The sequence below is a fragment of the Anarrhichthys ocellatus genome, unplaced genomic scaffold (assembly GCF_004355925.1).
Source record: "Anarrhichthys ocellatus isolate YVR2014 unplaced genomic scaffold, GSC_Weel_1.0 scaffold15, whole genome shotgun sequence".
Taxonomy (NCBI): domain Eukaryota; kingdom Metazoa; phylum Chordata; class Actinopteri; order Perciformes; family Anarhichadidae; genus Anarrhichthys; species Anarrhichthys ocellatus.
In genome coordinates, this window is record NW_022280045.1 from 7,495,606 (window position 1) to 7,516,706 (window position 21,101).

At 41.2% G+C, this 21,101-nt stretch overlaps 1 protein-coding gene and 1 long non-coding RNA gene across 5 annotated transcripts; both read right to left on the reverse strand.

The window, feature by feature from the left end:
• Positions 1-268: 268 nt before the first annotated feature.
• scinlb (scinderin like b) lies at positions 269-13,532 on the reverse strand. 4 transcript variants are annotated; one of them, XM_031854988.1, is made up of 17 exons: positions 13,425-13,532; positions 11,153-11,340; positions 9,719-9,873; positions 7,768-7,929; positions 7,427-7,576; positions 6,847-6,936; positions 6,188-6,320; positions 5,917-6,005; positions 5,546-5,761; positions 5,327-5,457; positions 5,008-5,098; positions 3,560-3,730; positions 3,302-3,476; positions 2,250-2,365; positions 2,041-2,118; positions 1,810-1,870; positions 269-1,099 (listed from the first exon to the last, which is right to left on the reverse strand). In XM_031854988.1, exons 2-17 carry the CDS (start codon positions 11,331-11,333, stop codon positions 936-938), a joined length of 2,163 nt encoding a protein of 720 aa, XP_031710848.1. In that variant the 5' UTR covers positions 11,334-11,340; positions 13,425-13,532; the 3' UTR covers positions 269-935. The 4 variants fall into 4 exon arrangements, with proteins under 4 accessions (XP_031710848.1, XP_031710845.1, XP_031710847.1 ...); XM_031854985.1 differs by having other exon boundaries at positions 6,838-6,936; XM_031854987.1 differs by having other exon boundaries at positions 6,838-6,936; positions 13,415-13,516.
• Positions 13,533-19,883: 6,351 nt separating this feature from the next.
• On the reverse strand, positions 19,884-21,090 carry LOC116387915 (uncharacterized). Its single transcript, XR_004213043.1, has 2 exons — positions 20,938-21,090; positions 19,884-20,239 (listed from the first exon to the last, which is right to left on the reverse strand). It is a non-coding gene; the product is annotated as an uncharacterized LOC116387915 (long non-coding RNA).
• Between the last annotated feature and the right edge of the window lie 11 nt (positions 21,091-21,101).

Consider the following 21,101-nt stretch of genomic DNA (forward strand, 5'->3'; position numbering starts at 1 on the left):
AAGTATGTGAACAGCTGTGAACTGAGCTTTCATGTCTCCATGTCTTTCATGTCGTCTTCCTACTTAGACAGATGCTGGGAACTGCAATGAGATCCCATGTTGTCTTCCTGAGAGAAGAAGAGAGACTTAGTGAGAGCTGGCTTAGAAAACCTTCTGACAGTTTCTGTATGTTTAATATAAGTTATGAATGCTGGTGGAGCTGGTGGTTTAGGATTAATCTGATTCCTTTTCTCATTATAGCCCCGAAAATGATCAAATAGAAAACAGGTTTGAAATACTTGGAGTTTTATTTAAAGCCATCCACGTGAGCATTTCAGGGTCAAGTAATAAAGACAACGGACACATACCACTGTACGCCTTTTAAAAATTCACAAGCACAGAATATGATAAAAAAAAAAATAGCAACATGCAATTTCTAGTAAGTGTACATCATTCCATACCAACGATAAAACACATGTAAACACCACGTAGTAATGGAGTGAACTGTTTCTGACATGCTAGGTCATTATGAAAAACAAGGCTGTTGAGACAGGCAGAAAGGAAAGCATGACGCCGTCTTCTGAAGTGAAAGAGAGCAGAGAGAAACAGAGGATATCTCCAGCTGTCAAAAATGGCTTCCTTTCCTATTTTCTTCCTTTCTATTCATATAGGCGGCTGAGATAAAGACGTGCTGCTGGATGCAACAGATCAATAAACCACTATCAATTAAAGATATTGTTGCGACAGGAAGTCATTTGACTACCGATGTGATGCATTCCTGTTTATGAAGTCCGATGTGCTGCACCGTGACCAAGGCATAGAGGCAGCCATTCAACCTGATAACAGTGATAACATTGGTTTTGGCACTTAGGGATTGGAGGTAAGATAAATGAAGTTGCATTAAGAGATGCTGGACAGCCAAGGAGTCAGACTGGTAGAAAGAGCCTTTCGTTTTATTACTGGAAACTGGCACGGATTCTGTCCAGTGGATCAGTCTCCCACATCTTGGTATCCCAGGCCTGGAACCAGCCAGTGAAAGTTGGAGGCTCTGCTCCCTGTTTGATGGTGGTGATGGGCAGTCCTCTGCGACCAGACGGGTCTGAGTCCACATAGTCTTTTGCTGCATGATAAGAAGTAGACAGAGGGATTGATAGATGGAAATACAGTCTTAGTGACAGAAAGTGAGAATATGTAATAGTCTCACAGACAACAGACTTTGAAAACAGGAAATTATCCCAAAGATGCTAAAAAGCTCCCTAGAGCTGAGGGGAACTTTAGAGTCGGCTGATCATTTTCTGTGTCACCTCTCACATTACACATTGTTGATATAAAAATATTGATCAGTGCAGCTTTAAGATGTTGTAGCTGAATATTACATAGCAGGCAAAAATATAATCATGCATGCATGTACAATAGACCTTACAAGCTCAATATTATGCTTTTTTTAAATTGTCCTCATTAATACAATGTTCTATATTGTCAAGGTTTCATAACTTTTGGTGGACACCTAGAAAAATGTGCCCAGGAACACAAAAAAACAGGTCGCTAACTGCCCTGTAAGTCTCTGGGATTAGTGAACATATAACATTTTAATTAAGACACCCACTATCCAGGTTTGGCAGACATAATACAGTAGCACCCTTTTTTGTGACACCCTGAAAGGATGATTTAAGAAGGGCAGGGGAAATTTTCGCAACAGACTTTAAAAATACTTGAAATACTGTAACTAAATACTATGACTCTATAGTGCTTTCTAGCAACAAGTATCTGAAACGACAGTATGATCTGTGTGGACGATATGTTTCTTTCTTTAGGGTTTAAGCAACAAACCTATTTTGGGAGCTCCTGTCTTTTCTTCTGTATTAGCCTCTTTGCCAACCCACAGGAAGATCTGCAGGGAAAAGAAACACATTCAACCATTCAAATAGTGCCCAGCTATGCAGAGTTTTAAGAGTATTTATGCCTTTGTGGAGTCTGTGGAGTCTGAACTCCATAAAGGCATTCCACACATTAAACATGTTTCTGCAAGCTCTAATGATGAAGACAGAGGGCTCATGTTACCTGGTCCCAGGTATCCAGGAGCATGACATCATCAATGGCCAGATCTGACTGATTGAAGTCCCCTGGTACTTCTTCAACCTGATAGACGGAGCAGAAGAAAATTCAGTCTGAATGCGTTGATAGGCTAAACCAAAATAAAGTGTTCCACATCTGGAGCATACGAGCCTCGATAACAACAACAAATTGTGCTCGTCACTCATTTCACTCACACTAAGTCTTCCAGTTTTGTTGGAGCAGCCAAACAGACGCGGGGCGTTCACCACGTTCTGCAGACTCTTGGAGGTCTGATAATCCTTCTTCCCGCCAAGAGCAGCCCAGAAATCACCTGAGAGAGAAGACAATACAACATTTGGTGCTTTTGTTTGTTTAATCAGGAAGTGAATAACGACCTCCTTCAAAGAGTGATGCTGCTGCTCTTTGGGCCAGTCAGCTCCCAAATGCATCATCAGACCAGGACAATCAGTGACGTTTGTTTTGCAACAAAACAGAGTTGAGCTACTTTTAATCTTCAAAGTTATGTCAAAATGAGTCCAAATACTTTGATAAAGTATAACTGATTTTGATATAACTTTTGGCTTTAGTACTGCACAGCCATTAGACTAATGAGTATGATGACGCATCCTCCCTCTTTAATCATCCCAGGGCAGACAAACAAAGCTAAACGCATCCCTACTAATCGTTCCAGTTTATTTTCAGGGGAGGTAAATATTACTATTTTGCAACCGGGTGAGAATAGTCACACGGCATCTATTCGGCTATTTACACCCGGCCAAGTTGAATATGTAACTTAACTTAAGCATTAGTTAGCTAGCCTTTCGAAAGATTAGCAGAATTATTATTAGTAGTAACATCCACTACATTAGTAGTGGATGAATGGGTGAAAATCGGGAGTTTCATCCAGGAGACCTAAGTTCATGTCATTTGAGAAGTCTAGTTTTACATTTACTTATTATTTTCAGTTTTTTTAAATAATTATTATTTTCAGTTTTCAGTCGCAGTTTGGTTAAGTTTAGACAATGTTTTTTGGTTGGGTTCAGGAGAAATATGCCTACAATAGTCTATGTATACACATACAGTATCTAATGTGTGTGCTTGTCTCTGCCATGCTATATACACCCAGGTGATAATAGCCACATTGGCTGTTCCGCCTGGGTGCAAATAGAATTGTTGGCCTCTGACACCTGGGTGCTAATAGCATCAGCCCAAGTAAAAACCTATTATTACATACAATAGTCTATATTGGTCTTCAGAGGACACCCACCTGGCTCACTGCCCTCGGACACATGTTTGGGACTGCCACCCAGGAAGCCCTCCACATGCTTGGCAGCCGCCATCTCCTCATCACTGGCCCCCACTCCTTTCCACACATACAAGGCACTCGGGGACTTCAGCACAAACACATCGTTGGTGTTCAGATTGGAAGCAGAGACCTCGACCTGAGAGAACACATGGAGACAGGTGGAAGAGGTGGAAATCGAGGATGTGACAACACGAGTCTGTGTGCTGGCAGACGGCTCACCTCCACAGCCCGGGTAGCGCGGGAAGAGCTCTGGCGGATGTTGAAGAGGCGAGTGCTGTCGGATTGTGACTGTCCACCTTTGCGTGATGTTCCTCCCAAATGGATGATCATGGGTTTGCCCTGGAACAGACTCATCAAGTGTGGAGGCTCCTGACCCTGGACCACTCTCACCTATGATGGGGACATTTAAAAAAAACATCACCATGAAGAATAGTGGCTCTCATGACTATTCTAGTTTAGCCTATAGGTGATAAAGTGAAGAAAACAAATATTGTATGTCAGCATATACAGTAATCTCAACAGTCTGAATGTCTAAAGGACAATGCCAATATATTTACAAAATTAATCATTGAAAGCATTCAATACATTTTTAGTTTCTTTAATGTATGTTGACATTCATTTCTGTATGATCTGAAAATCAATTATCAGATTTGAAATTCCCATCTGCATTACTTTTTGTTGATGTACATCACAGCAAGCTAATGCAGTTAAAGTAAATACTTATTTGGAAAGTCACAACAGACTTTATGTTTACTGTGACGGATTGCACAACTTTTCATACAGAGTAATACTTAAAGAAATGCAAAAATCAATAGATCCCTGGAGTGGAATCAGGGAATAAGTACATTCAAGTTTCTCAAACACAGCAGCATGGATTACAAACGCTACCTCAGGTTAAACTACATTTACTTTGAAGTAAATGGGCTAAAACATACAAAAAAAAATCTGTACACTGTTATAAGGGGTCATGGGGTACATGTCCTCATAGTTGGTGAGGGATTGCCTTTCAATAATCACAAGTTTTACCTGTGTTTTGATGCCTTTAACAATCAAATAAATGAAATTATTTTTGAAGTAACTGATCCAATTTGGAGTTTAACCTTCATATCTTAGTTGGTGATGAGGCATCACTTGTTATGGCAATGAAGATGTTGTAAATACTGAAATTATTATGTGGTTAATAAAGTATGAGAGTGCAGTAGAGTGGTATCAAAATATGAACATTACAGTGACACTGCCCTCTGTTGGTTGTCCAAGGCTGGTTGTTTTTAGGCTGAAGTTATGACTGAGATTGTTTGTCTTGATCTGCTGTAATTAATCCTCTGTAATAATTTGGTTTAATAGAGTTGAGAAGCTGAACCCTTATAATCACTAAAAGTCTGTTTTTCCACAGTGCTGCTATTGTGAGGTAGCCAGACATTATGCTCTTCTGTTATAACTCATCTTTTATAGCACCCAAGAAAACAACTAAAAACAAGTTCTGCCAAGTTCCTAATTAAAAATAATTGCATTATTTATATTATTCCTTTAATACCTTTAAGTCACAGCCAAGTCTGGTATCAAGTCTTTTGTCAATTACTGGGGGTTACCATGGGACTGTACAGAATCTGAACTTGTTGTTACACGTGATGTCAAGGTGAGCGGTGGATCAGCGCACAAGCTCTCACCTGAACTGGGGATCCTCCCATTGAGTCATCGAGCTTCACTGTGAGGAACGCCGAACCTGCCAGTTCATCTTGTGTGCACTTCAGTCCCTGCCTGACACAGTAACACACACACACACACACACACACACACACACACACACACACACACACACACACACACACACACACACACACACACAGTCTGAATGATTTTCCTAGAGTCAGGGCAGGTCTTAGACTGGGCGTGGTGGGGAACTCTGTGTACATGCTCAACAGCAGCCTGTAGTTCCCACTGTATTACACCACATACGTGTTTGTATGGATCTTTGTTTTTACCCACCAGGTGTAAATGATGTGTTGCTCGCGGCCACTCAGTCTGTAGCTGTAGAGGATGAGGTAACAGTCTCCACCATAGAAGTGACCGTAGGAGGAGGGATCCACAGGCACCTTTTCACCCTCAACACGCCAAATCTGAAAGCCAAACCACAACCATTTTTTTCCCTACCTCACCACACCGTTTTATCTGGGTCTTTTTTTAAGCTTTCAAACCCATTCGTACCTGGACCTTGCCCTTTCCATCATCCACCATGCCGTGCTGGGCTGCCATGGCCTTGTTGGAGTGCAGGGAGGAGGCATCGAAGGGCACCTGGTCCACTTTGGCTATGCGTCCGATGGTGTAGGCCTTAGTGGGGCCCGTGGTCTCGTCTTTGTCCTTCCAGTCGCTGAAGAACTGCTTGAACAAAGTCGTCTCAGCTCCTGCAGGAAGTACCTGGATCTGTAAGGGAAAGAGGGATTTTTAATTACCTGCATCTTTGACATGGCATTAAAAGTGTGACATTTCTTTAATAATAGAAGTTCAAAACAGTCAAATTGAAATTTATTATGTGAAAACAAGACGCTGCTTTTCTGCAAGACACATGTCAGCTTTACCTGTGTCTTATTGGAGTATCCCTTGTCTTTGATGAACTGCTGCCCCGCGGACATGGCTGCTTTACGCTCTGCCATGTTGGCCTTGGGACCTGGTTGGAGATAGATAAGACATGACATGATGAGAAGGCCATCATTTGGAAAAACATTCAACTCTTATGCTACTTCGAGAGCCAATTATGAACTACCTAATGAATATTATTTTTCAAGTAGCATGCTTAGAAATTCTGCAGAATAATGCTCAGTTATTGAGTCTGTAAAGCTGTATAGGCACCTTTCCAAACAAAGATGTTCTTGTCCACCCCGTTGTCCAGGATGTAGCACTCCTCAGGAGACAACATGGCCTGTTTGAAGGGACTGGACGGAGCCACGGCCGACACCTTCATCGACCCAGAGGCGTCAGAGATCTACGAAGCAGAGAGACAGTGTCAGCTACCAGCTCGGCTCTCAAAGTGTACCGATAAGTGAGGACGTGTTTCCTCAACAACAGCTTCAAAACATCTTCATTTGTTCCAATATTAAAACGTAATTTTGGGAAAAAGCATATTCTTTAGGTGTAATTTGTAATTATCGAATGTAGACTCTATCATATGAGCTACAAACATATTTATTTAAGATTTACAGTCTGATGTTCAGTAACTCAAAGATCCATGGCTAAATAAAGCATGCGGGCATCTTTGTAATTCAATTGGACATAATATTCAAGTTTTGATTTTCAAATCAGTAGCACAAGATTGCAGCACAATTATTAGGCTACATTTCAAATCCTACTTTAGTTAAAGATCCCTCCGTAGTGTGGGTTATGAAATCTTATTTCCCACCCAGAAATTAAAGTCATACATATATATATATATACACATATATACACACACACACATTACAGGGAAAAAGGAAAAAAAGGTTTAATAATGGGCTATCACTTACATCACTCACCATGTAGAGGGCAGCCTTCTTCCTGTTGGAGGTGTCCACCTTCTCGTCATCGGCAGTACCGGGTGCAATGGTGGGTTTGGGCCCCAGAGCCTACACAACCAGAGGGATTATTATTGTTCTCTTGTTCTCATAAGTATCGCTTGTGCCTCAAGTTACAATTGTGGTTTTTTTTTTTACACAGATAAAGACACGATAACCTTGACAGTGACTTTTTACATAGACTACATTCTACAGCTTTTTATCAGATTAAAAACAATTTTGATGAATTTAAAAAATGTTAAACCACCCCCCTTCTCTCTCTCTCTCTTTCATTAGGCCTCTCTGGAGTTTACCCTCCTCACTTGTTGTAAAGGAAGTGTTTACAATACCGCCTTGGCACAGAGTTGGCACAAGAGCAGCACATTACAAAGGACAGCATTGTGTCCACTCGTTCCCACGGTGACTAATCATTGGCCGGCCGTGAAAGCATCAATAACACTTATAGCTTCTGCTCACAAGTAATCAGCTTTGGAGGGAAATCTTCAATGTGGGGCTGAGATATACCAGGAGAGGAGAGTGTGTGTGTGTGTGTGTGTGTCACCTCTATGATTGCTGCCGGCTCTTCCCCCTCCTCCACCATGTGCAGTTTGGCTCTGCCATTTCTCTCATTATCTCTGATGCCGATGCCGACCTCAGCGGCCTTCAGCCTCTCGAATCGGTTACAGTCACTGCCACACCACTGATAGATGTTCTGCAGGAGAGCGACAGACAGGAAATGGATATTAAAGTTAGGAACCTTATTACACTTAGATTTCAGTGCTGATTGATTTGGTGACAACCAGGGACACAATAAGTATTAGTAATATACACCGTATATAATGTTCACCCATATATACTTACACACACACACACACACACACACACACATCAAACCCAGCTCACCTTGCCCAGGTCAACAATGAAGCAGTCTCCCTTGTTGAAGCTGGCCCAGGACATGTCCACCTCTGTTGCTCTGATGGCCCTCCGACCCTTGATATGCAGCAGGCGCTTCACGTTCGTATCGTTGGTCACCACGTGTTGAAAACCTGAGGCCACGCCCCCTCTCTGTGACAACAAATAATAATTTAAGTGAGGTTATGTAAAGGGAAAATTTTCCTTAAAAAAAAGCCGCTTCATTTGAAACATGTACATGAACACAGTTAAAGGAAGAAAACAGCACAAATCTTACATCATGTGCACAGTTTTTAAGCTAATAACCACCAGACAAACAGTCACAAATGCCCTATTGAGAGGTCTGAGGTAGGACGTATGGACACAGATGATTTCATGAGACACTGAGATTAACGTTGAGGGGGAAATTAGTTTAACACAACACAGTAAAAACCTCTAAAGACAAAAGGCTGTAAATGATGCTGCCAAATAATGAGATTAGCGTGTACTATGAATCACAGCTAACAAAGCCAATAAGTCTTATCAAATGGTAAAAATGAAACTGACATGATGCCTGCTTTTGCAAAGGAGGACCATGTCTGTTCTGTGCAACAGTGGTGTACCTGAAAGGCAGGATTGTCTCATAATGTGCCATCCTTAGTGAAGCCATTAAACAAAACAGGTATTTACAAGGCATGCAAATGATTCACTGCAGATGAGCAACAGAAAAAGCAATGGGACTGCTTTGATACTCTACACTTTTATCATGTAACACTTTAGATCAACCATTGTCACTGAATGGGAACAGATACAAGGAGGGAGGTTCTTGTTTTTAAAATGTCTGTTGAGGACTCAGCATTTACCCACAAAGGCACAGATTCTTGTTCGCATCTGGAGGAGTGGCTTCTTCAAAAACCACAGTCACGCTGTTCATCTTTCTCAAGAGAGACGCAGTAAAAAAATGTCCCTGGTAACAATGCAGTCTCTATTTATTATAATGACAGGATTGTTTCCTAACAGTGGAGTTGCCAAAAGCATGAAGAGATAATGAGGTTTCATTCTGTCTGTCGCTCTTTTTCTGAAGAACACTGTGTGTCTGAACTGTGTTTCTGTACATGTGCAGAGCAGAGTTTCCATCCTCCAACTTTGCAAAAGCAGTAAACAAGACTTTGGGCTAATTATATCCAACTAGAGCCAGAAGGAGGTTTGGATGGTTTTCATGGCAATGTGAAACAGATGGCTGGTTAATTAAAAAGTGGGCCGCTTGTGTTTTTCAAAATGTCCTCCTTTAAACAGGGTGGTTGCCTCCGTTACAGTCAGTCAGTTGGGCAGGCCCACCCTGGCAGTATAGCGAAAGGGAAATGTTGTGTTCCCTCTGAACTTCAGACTCATCAGCTTCACTGTTTGGCAAAGTTCACGAAATGCCGACAATCATTAAGCCCTGTAGATATAATTAGTCCTGAGACAGATTGTTTTGTCATCATAACTTTCACTGTTCATGCTGTAAGAATCTTCATTGCTCACTTTATATTTTAATAGTGAAGTTTACTGCGGACGGACAACACAAAAGAAACATTGTTTTATAGTTGACTATAGAGTAATGGCCCCAACCCTCTTTTCTTGTAAATCTTTAATACACAGCAATGTCTATTTGTGGCCACTCGTCACGTGGTGCATATGTATTAATTGTAAGCAGTTAATTTGAATTTTGCCTTCTAAAACACTTTCATTTGAGTAATTTCTAGAGGCCTAAAGAGGTTAATATGTGCAGTATTTCAAAAGAAACAAGACTTGAGACGTGCTAGCAGCTCTGTGAGGCTAAACTCACAATGACAACTCTAACACACTGATGTTTAGCAGGCATAATGTTTACCCGACCCCCCAGGTTGAGAACCACTCCTCGAGAGTATTTTCACTCAGATAGTGAAACCACCAGTCCAAAGTTGTCTTTGCTGAAGCTCACCTGGTACTTGATTCCTGACTTGAAGTATCCCAGAAAGGTGTTGGATTCAGAGTTCTGCAACTCCCTGTACTGCACCGGCCCACCACCCAGGAAGTCATCCAGCTGTGTGGAAAAGATGGCCACTGCTCCACTCTCATCCTGCGAGCACGAGTCCCCTGCAGGAAAGAGACATTTATAATCAAATCGTCTTTTACCCAGCTATTTTCATTCTCTAATTGCATCACACGGATGCTCGAGAGTCGAGTTTGTCATAAGAGCATTCAGTAAATTTTACATTAGCAGAGCAAACTGCAGCCCATAGGTTTCTGCAGTGACCTTATGGGACCTCTGAGTCAGGACTTGAGGCTTTGAATCAACCACATCTGCAGCAGAGCCACTTTGTATCCTGCTATTACTGACAGATGGCCCATAACACACCTATTCCATGACTCTTCATGACTAACATTGATCCCAGACAGAGGGATTAATGATGTTCTCATGTTATTTCTACTTCAACGTCTTGCAGACAGTAGCAATGGCGGAAGAGAACTAAAAGAGCGGTCTGTGTGGTCACTGGAGGAGAATTGGCAGGAAACACAACAAACATGCAGGGGCCGGCCTCTTGTGGCATACAGGGTATTCCAGAAGTGAGCAGCGTCTTTATTGAAGTCCCTGTTATTGTCATTTAACTGAAAATGTACAGAGCATTAAAAGACTTTGCCTTCAATTTAGGATTTAACATTGTTGGTGTCTTTGTTTGCTCTGTAAAGGCCTGAACTGAACCTTCAATGAGAGCAGACGGCACGGCGAGGGAGCTGTGTGGCAGGGTAGAATTTCTCAAACTGGTGTGACTTCGAGAGATGAAATTTTCAGTGACTCATGCAGCAGAGGATGTTTCAGTGCTGAGATCACATGACTTATTTTCTATAACCACTTCAAAACCACAGCTATAGTGTTGCAAGGACATGAGGAACTATGTGCTATGTGCAGGCACTGTTTGTGTATCAGCTTTTCTTTTTAAATTGTTAATGTTTTACTTTAGTTTGTGACTGACTTCAACAAGGAAGTGGTTACAATGCTGTACTTTTACCCACTTTAAGATTCAACACTGTATTGCCATTTAAACAATAGGATTTTGAGGAAACCCTCAGCACATCATATAACCAGTCAGAGAAGTGATGAAACCATAAAATTACAATTATCAAAACACAACTGGGGAGGCCAAGCAATAGCATTTTGAGAACACATTGCAGTAAAATGAGTTCTGCTATCAAATGTGTTGGTGATTATTTCTCAAAAATGCAACCCAAGACTGTTTCCTGTTTTGAAAACAGCATGACAACACCATTTTTATAAAGCAAGATAAACAGAAAGATATTAATTTCTAGTCGTTAAAGATAGGCTTATTAACATGCTGCACCATAGTCTGGTGCACACTATGTGTCCACGTCTTACCCAGCCACATGTGTATGTTGTATGAAGGGGCTGAGCTGGTGAAGAGCAGCAGGTAGGCGTCCCCGGTGAAGAAGCTGCCATGCAGGGCCTTAGGCACCGGCTTCAGGTCCAAGTTCTCGATACGCCACACCTGCAGCCCCGGCTGCTTCCCTGCAGCCACAAACTCCTTATGGGAAACCATGATGGCTCTGAGAGAAAGGTGGACATGAAGAAAGAAGGAGGAAGAGAGTAAATATGGAGATGCAAGAGGTCAGATGGTGACGGAGAAAGACGGTGAGAGATTTTAATATTTTTGCATTGCAAAACGTTGTTGCAAATGGAATATTGTAAATCCAGACCCAACCTAAGGACACAAAGGAAGACAGAGAGATGCAGCAAACAATGAAAAGAACATACCAACAAAATGTGTGGAAGTTATCATTTTGGCATCATTGTGTGTTTCAGGAACTACTGTATATGAATCTGTAAAGATGTGGAAAACAGCTGGGAGACAACCCTACAGTGGTTATAAACGTGTTATGTTGACAGGCGGTTTGTTTGGGCATTTGAAAGTATAGACTAAACCAAACAAACTGGTTCTTAAACCAGTTTTTAGTCATTTATTGCTGCTGCTGTCACATCAGTTATGACAGCAGCCGGGTGATTTTCTTACATGAAGTCCATTTGACATTTGAATCTTACTATTACTCTTCTTCTTTAGTTTGGACATAATTTGGAGGATTAAATTGCTTTTCTACGGGTTTGGAAAATTCTCCTACTAATTGTGTCAGTAAAACCCTTGAAGTATTTCTTTTAAATACATAGCCGCAAAACATATAACAAGGTTAATTTTCATTAAAAGTCTCGTGGATCCTGTTAATTTAAAAGTATCAGAGAGAGAAGTCATAATATCTTCAATTCTGAAAATAAAGCTTATTAACACCATCAACTTGTCTGAACTGTTTTCTTTAAATAATGGAAACCAGATTGATGCAGGGACTTTGAACCATCATTAATCTGTTAATCATACATCTCCCAATATGAGAGAGATAACCACTGCACATATCTTGTGTGTTTATAGCGGAGTAACAACTAATTGGTTAACTGCATGACTGCAGACTGCTTCAACAAAGTAATCTTGTGAACTGTGGTGCAGTAAAACTCTTCAGTATCACTGAACCTGGCTTTTGGAGTCGATGGACTTTTTAATTTAGCAGACATAAACTTCAGATTATGATGAGAGTGAGAGATTATGCAGATTTACGTTTTCCCCGATTACACAAGAGCTAGATTACAAATGGGGTTGGCAGCAGCAGGATTATCAACTGTAATAACAAAACACTTGCGTCATCCACTTCTGTAAGACTCAGATTTTACACTCCATAGGCCGCTTTATCCTATGATCCACATACTGCACTGTAACACTACACCTGCTCATTGTGCATGGTGTGTTATTTACAGATAGATATTAAAACAACAAACCAACCACAGATAATCCAAACAGTGCACGCATCATCATTATCACCTAAAGGAGTAATATTACTGTTGAGTTTGTTCAGCTGTGTGTTTAATGAGCGGCTCAGGTTTCAGCCCAGAGAGAAAACACCCAGTGGACATCCTGGAAGAGGCTGATCAGTAAATGCTGCATCATGAACAGACCTTCAGATCACTTCCATGGATGTTTACTGATGCACCATTAATGACACTGCTGTAACTAATTACTAACAACTCATTTCTCTTATTTAGGTAGGAGAAGTGCATCTTTCAAAGAATAAAAAAAAGAACAGAAGCACTGTTGCTTTAATTTGATGTAACATTTGCTATTCGCACAATTTCTTCTTTTTTTTTTCTTCTTTTTTTGTATTACATAACATCCAAACAACTGCTTCATGCACTCCTTTCGCATTTTTGTGCGCTCCGTTTCACTCACGAGATAAAAAGCAGGAAATAACAGAGTATTTGCCCCATAATAAGCAATGCAATAACCAGCCTGTGTTTCCATAACATATGGAATCCTTCTGGTTAATCTCCCGTTTTCGCGCAGCTTTCGCTGTCTGCTGTGACTCAGAGGGGAGAAACGAACGGAGACTTTCCACATCTGGAAAATCTCTTCTGAAAATCTGCACTGAACTTGCCACACACGAGCAAAATAAACATCATCATTGAATCATTGAACAACGCGAGCTGTGCCGCCCCGATCTGAGGAATTCTGCAGGATTCAAAAGGCTTGTCACATTAATCAAAATCAAAGTGCACAAAGTCACAAAAAAGGTGCATTCTTACGCGAACTCACAGTTTGCAAGATGAATCGCAGAGGAGAGAGGAGCAGAACCGCTGGAAGAGGCTGTAGATATGGGAGTGGGCTGAGAGTGGAGCGTCTTTATGTTTTAATGGCTAGTAGAGTAGGAGGAGGAGGAGGAGGAGGAGGAGGGAGTGCTCAGTTTGTTCATGGGTCTGTCTGGAGAGAGAACACTGATTGGTCGACAGGAGCAGCGATGATAGGGATTCTTGTGTGCTCTTTCCCCCTGAAAAGTGGTATAAATTGTGTTGGCATAATCCAGGAGCACACTTAGCTTTTTTCATTCTTAGTGTTTGTGTGAACTTGGCTCTGCACACATTGTTGTATTTACTGTGCCGATTGTAAAGTGTTCCGATAAGGAGGGACAAAGTCCATGAAGTCATATTTCTTCATGAAACAGCAGTTGAATCAACCGTGTGTCTGTTTGTCTTCAGCTCAAAGGAAAGTGTGACTGAAACAATATTAAAATGCACATATAGATAAATATATTGCACACAGACCAAACACATATTTACTAGAGCTCAGCCACGTGACACCACTCTACACAGAACCTGCTGTGAGGCAAATCCCTGTTCAACCCTGAAGACACACTCACACCAGTCACACCCAGAATCCACCAACTGTAGTCTCCCTGCAGACGGTGTGTTTATTTGTACAGATTCCTTAGCTTGAGAGGTGGTGAGAAACATGGCTGTTTAAACATAAATGTTATGTACAAGGATGACACAAACCAAACCATATACAGGCAGGAGCTTAATGCCACAACAGGTAATAACATGTCCAAACACAACAACTACGTTTTGTTGATGCTGATCAAAGTTTTAGTACATTTTGCAGAATTAAAAGGAAGTGGGTTTGGATAATGGACTGTTCCCACACACCATTTCAGTTTTGTGAAGCTGTAAAAAAGAAGTGGCATTTCCTTATTTGTACAAAAAACATCAGGAAAGAGCTCAATGCCATAACTGTTAATAACATGTCCCAACACAACAATTGTGGTTCAACTAAACAGGGCAAGTTTTGTTCACAGTGGGGTAACAACTTTTGACTTGAATCCAACATGGATGAAGAACTGTTCCCACACACCATTTCATCATGACAGTTTTGTGAAACTGTAAAAAAAAAAAAAAGAATCTTTTCCTCATTCGTCCGATGTTTGTGTTGATGTGTGTGCGTCGCACAGCAACACAAATATTCAAATAAGATTTGGCTGAAGGAGCTGAATGGATCAGTGAAAAGAGGAACCATCTAGCTTTCTCGTTTCTATCTCGAAGCTCATTGTTGTCTTCAAACACAGAATTGTTTTAGACCGCTTTGTTTCCTCCAACCATTTCTGCATGTAAACAAGTTTATTTCTTATAAAACAGATCTTTGTTTCACATCGGTATAGAAGCTACACCAACACTGTGAACTCATTTGTTTATCTGATAACACTGGTGCCAGACCGGGGTCGGGTGAGTCTCAACATCAAACAGGATGTGACATGTGCTGTAGGCCCCGAGTGGCCGGGCTGCCAGAGCCCCATTGTGCCACACGCCGACAGCTGACTGATGCATATCCTCAGTGACAATACAAGCAAACCAAAACGGATTAGACTCTTATAGTCAGAGGCTTACGCTGCTAGAAGTGATGCTAGTTCACTGAAGCAGAAATGTTCTCCCACTTTTCCAGTGAATTATCAGGATACCAAGTTAAACTTAAATGACCAAACAATATGGTGTTGTTGTTGTTTTCTGCTACACCCCAATGTGTTAGAATGTGTAAAACAAAGTTAAAGGAATAGCTCAACATCTTAGAAAAATAATCTTAGCCGACTGAATTTAGTCCCAATACTTTCATATTTGTCCGTTCCAAATGTCAGTTAGCTTATAGCTTAGCATTAACACTGGACGCAGGGGGAAACGGCTAGCTTGTCTCAGTCCAAACTAAAGTGATGAAAAGACTCCAGGAGGTTACTGTGTCTGAAGCACTGAGTATTGAAAACAGTCAAGTACCAAAAAGCTTGCATCAAATATCTGGTACGGTTTGTTATCTTGTTCTTATAGGTTCTTTGTTTTAAATTAAATTGTTGCAGATTTTGAACTATTTCATTAAGACAAAGTTCCTGAACGACTGCTTGGTGTTAGACTTTGAATTGGAGATTTTTGTTTATTTAGGAAAAGCATGTTGGAATTCCTCAAAGTTTGGTATCAGCACTGATACTCGGGGATGGACACCCGGCCTTAGCCTTTCTGTGGGACACAAATGTGATGTCCAGAGGTTTGTCCACACTTGCTGTTATCTTGCCACTTGTTACAGAAAGTGTGCCCAGTAAAGTACGTGATTAACTGTGTTGGACACAGAAGGTCAACAGAGTCACAAAAACGCAAATGTCTCTAACCTTGGGTTGTCGTAAAAAGCGGTAACTAGGAGACCCACTCCCACCCTTTCTGTATACAGGTTCAGTTTAATGAGTGAAAGGTTAAAGCCGGTGAGCTGCACCCTGGTGATTGTGGAGTGCTGTGAGAGGAGATAGCAGTGACCTTTCATCAATGTCAACCACTAATGGTTGTTTTCCACCGTGCTGATTTAAACTGCCAACCAACGCTGAACCTCAACTTCATCAAGTCCATGAAAACTCTACTGAAAGAGAGTTTGACTGATTTGTGCTATTATAGATCTCTGTTTCATCATGATTTCATCATTGAGCATCATGAAATCATCCTACTGTACGGTACTGTAAAAGACAAGCAAGGACTTAGCAATCTTTGACTGGGAAGTCCATCTCCACGTTATCATAAATCTTCCTGGGTGAGTACGCAGGCAGATAAGGACTGCACAGCTCCTTGGTGACTATACATTCATTTGAACGCTAAGATGGATGCTCTCAGGGGCATAAACACAGATAACCTGTATTGTCCACCAGTCTGACCCTCAGGATGACAACATCCGAGACGGTTAAACATTAATTCTAAACCAAAATAGATGAGATTTTGTTGGAATTACTGCAGTATATGGGGCACGATGAGTTAGGTCGTTCAGCACCAAGGCACAGAATAAACAGGGAATCAAACTCTATTGTGCCTGAATGTGTTTCTGCTCTGTTGAATTAACTCGGCGAAGCAGCATAACCCACTGTGCCAACATCCTGATGTTACCAAACAGCAAACAAGGATCTTGTTGCTTTGATTGTACCACTATTGCTTTATTGTACAGTACATCGCCCATGGGCAATAAACACTCCCGCCCATGCATTGACAGTTGTGGTTAACTCGTGTGCCAGACAGCCCTTTACACCCCACACCCCCACAGCTCTAGTGTGTGTGTGCACCAGTGTGGTTAACATCTACCTGAAATAACCCCGGCACACACGCCTGGCTCTAGTTTCTAGAACAGCAACTAGTGTGCTCTGTTTTTTTTTTTGCAAACCATGCAATTAACCTCTACGCTCAAACTTGCGAAGTGAAAGTTATTGTAAATCTTTAGTGTCTTTAGTTTTGGAAGATGTATTCAGATTCTTCTCTTAAGAAAAAGTAGTATTATCACACAATGGGGAAAAGCATTCTATTAGAAAAGTCCCGCAGTACAATTGTTTTCTTTAAGGAATATCTCTGGTGGAAAGATGAGAAGATTGAGATCACTCTCTAATCTGTTTATTAAATGTGAGACAACAACCAGCAGCTGGTTTGCTTAGCTTAGCACAAAGACTGGAGACAGGGGGGAGTAGTAATTAAATCATCCCACCACCACCTCTAAAGCTAATAAGCAATGACTTTATATTACGTTTGTTTAATCTGTTGTGCAAAGTGTAAATCACATCGTGTGTTCTTGGCCGGGAGCAGTGACTTCCTGGTGTCGCTGTCATCCATATTTTTACAATAATATATCAAATGACAATGTGAAAACACTGTGAAAGGAGTTGCTAGTAGCAATGAACCGCAGAGTGTTTGCCTCTCAACTGAATCTGCAGCTCCACTCGAGTTTCAGATGGTTGTTCAGCTGTCTGGCCCACAACTTCACCATTTCGGTTCACTCTCACCGCTCTCATACTGTCGTTTTCGGCTGCAGCAGACTTCTATTTTCAGTGGAAAAGTTCTAAAAACCCACTGCACGCTACCTGCTCAGCAGCAAATAGCAGTCAGACACAGTTAGCGACCAGCAAGTGGAGCATTTAGCAGCTGAAGAGCTAGAATTTTCCCTCAGGAGATGGTGGAAATCAAAAGAAGAGAGGAGAGGAGATAAAAGAACATTTATTAGAAATATTGTTGATAATGTTACCACAGAGAGCGCAGGGTACATTGAGGAATGACACAGAGGCAGGTCAGGTAACGAGAAGTGACACAGAGACTCACATTTTCATCATTGCAGCATTGGATGTTTCTGGATGGAGGCCGACACCGAGTGTCTTATTGGAAACTAGCTCAGCTTTCTAAGATGCATCATTTAATTGATTCTTAGAAACCTGTGACTTCACAGTGTGCATGTGCTTGCACCTGGACTGAAGCTTGACCAGTTAATATACAGATAAATTATATTATTTTCATTGGAATATTTATACAAACATTAGAATATAAGTCTCCTAAATGTGAATGTGGGCTTTTTGTTTTATGAGAAAAAAGCTAATTCAGTTATTTTTTCACTCTTTTTCTACATTTACTTTTGCACTTTGTTGAGTCTATATTATTTTGAACACTGCTAAGTCTATGTATTTGTTGTACTCTTATTCTAAAGTTATCTGTGCATTATCTTGTATAGAGTATAGGGTGCATCTTCCACTGTTTTAAGATTGTATCCACAAAAACACAAAGCCAGGAGAAGTCTGTTGAACAGTCAAGATTTGTGTGAAACATCATCAGCTGCTTCGACACAAACGTGAGAACTGACATTTTGTCTTAGCTGCACATGTCGACATTGTGCAGCTACGGCTGTGGCAACTCAGTGTAATTAAGGAAGTTCCATAGAGGAACTAGAGCTCAGATACTTGGTATGCGATATACCACAATCACAACCACATCCCCTCAAGTAAAATGGTTGACACATAAAAAGTCAGCTGAAGAGAAGGAAAGCAGAAAGACAGAGAGGGTCCAAAATAGAAAAGGCCTAACAACTAAAATGACCAGTCACAGCAGCTTGGGGGGATCTGTTAATGCATGAAAGATGTCGTTTTAGACACCCCACCCCCACTACATTAGAGGAGGACAGGCAGATTGGTCTGACAGAAATAAATTGCCGTCTTTGTCTCCAGCGGCAATACACACACACACACACACACACACACACACACACACACACACACACAGTCATAAACCTTCTATCGCAGACAAACACAGAAAAAAAACCTCCGATAGCTGCTGAAGCTTGTGGTGAGGAAATGTAAATATGAACAGCACCCCTCGCATGTAGGCAGGAAATCACCGAGTCATTTATGGCATTAAAGAAACCTGCAGGTCCGCATGCCAAACCAAACACTACATTATGATCTGCAGCAAGCGATTAAAGCTCAGGGCTCGACTGGTGACTGGCATATGTAACCATTATTTTGGTTATTTTGCTATTGTCCTGTGTGATCTCTCAGTCGTGCAGTAGTCTTGAGAGTCATTGTAAGACAAGGTGTCCCTGGGCACAGATACAGAAAAGCCCTCACCCCTCCTATTTGGCAGCAAGGATGGAGGGAAAAAATAATCAACCTCCCAGCACCTCTAGCTCTCTAATTAACACATTATATCTCGTTTATTTAATCTGCACATAAACAAAAAAACATCAATTTATGGTACTACTGTTTGTTTCCCCCACTTCCTGTATCCATGTCTCCTTGCTGCAGCAGTTATTAAACCAATAGAACAGTCTCATGATCAACTCTCGGCAAGAAAGCAAAACACACAAAAGCACATTTCCCAAAATGTCGAACTGTTCCTTTAGAAAGGACCCAGATATAGATCGGGTGCAACAAACACGATCGGAACATCCCTGCTTTTGACTGAAGTGGACGTTGGAACGTGGTTGTCAGAATCAGAATTAGCAATAGAAAGATATTTTTTACTTTCTTGTTCTGTAATAACATACAGTGTCCCGCTTTTTAAATAAAACTATTTTGATTCCGTACATCTTTAAAGCTTTGTTAACTCGTACAAATAGTCTTACCGGGACTTAATCTGATGGCTAAAGCCTAAAAGGAGTAAAACTCATTCTAAAACTCTCCAGAGCCCAAACATGTCTGATGTCGTTCTTATAGTATAAACTACACAAGAGTGCCAAATCCACCATTACGAGCTTGAGTCTTTATTAGATTCTGCAAGACTCCTTCCAAGACTCTGAGCCACAAATTCTTCTCCTGGACAGGAAGCTGCCAGTTGTTCTGGTAACACGACCCCACAGTCAGCAGCAGCATGGGAACATCCAAACAGATGTTAGTGAAGGCAGGGCTTCACGGTTCTCTGGAGAATAACTAACAAACACAGTGGCAGACAAGAATACTTCTATAAAAACATCTTTTATTCACTTAACTTATTTAAAATGGTGCAGAATATATATATAAATATTAGGTTAGGGCAAGATTCAACATGAAATGTTACATTTCTACAGCATGAAACAACATCACCGTCGATGATTTACAGAGTAGTGGTGATCTAAACTCATCATTTATCTTTTCCCTGACACACAGTATTGCAGCTTGATTTCAATAATACACACCAACAGGACAGACTGAATGACGAGATGTTAAGGAATGCATATTGCATGAACCCTGACAAACGCATGACACCAATGTAAACAGCTCCTCTCTTCTCCGACGCCTCAATGGCCACACAGCTTCATGTCTCCTTCACGTCCCTCTGAAAAGTGAAAAGGAAACATTCTTCACTGACACGCCAACGCTATGATAAATGTAAATATCTATTCTATGCTGATTTCAAGATTAAGGAACATGAAATGTGTTTTCTCGATCAGCGGTGAGTACTTCCCCTTTTCTTGTTGCTTATTCTTCAGTGTGCAAAGACCTTTAAACTCTTAACAAATAACAACTAAGTATGTTATTTTCTGATTAACTACTAATGTAGTGGCATCTAGTAAATGATTAGCGACTGTTGTCCTGAGCCAATACTAAGGCTCAGTATCGGGGCCGATCAGGGCATTTAATGGATCTGTATTGGCTAAAATAGAGCGGATTAAAATGTGATCTTTTCTTTTCTGTACTCTGCTGTGTTTTGTCAGCATCGGTCTGATATTGCTGCAGCGCTCTTCTTCTGTATCACAGCTGGTCTCTACACCGCAAACATTTCACTGCTTATGCAAGTAAAAAATTATAAAATTGATGAAGTCAATTAGTCTCTTGATTCATCGTTTAGTCTCAGATAAAAGTGATAAATACCCATAATAATGTCCCAGAGCACAAGGTGTCATTGACTTTGAGACGAGGGAACCGAAGGGGGTAAAAATGCTGACTCATTTACAGGTTTTAGGACTCATTCCTGCAGCACTCTTTTGATTAACGGACTAATCATTGTACCTCAGACAGGTGTGGGGCTGTTACCTGGAGTGTGAGCATGCGTCCGGTCTGTGAAAGCCCTTTGGAGCTCCATAAAGAAGGATCCTCCTGCATGGCTAACGTCTGGTTAACAAACCTCAGCATCCCCGTGAGTGAACTCATGTCCACCTCCTCCTCCTCCTCCTCCTCGTCATCCTCCTCCTGACCCA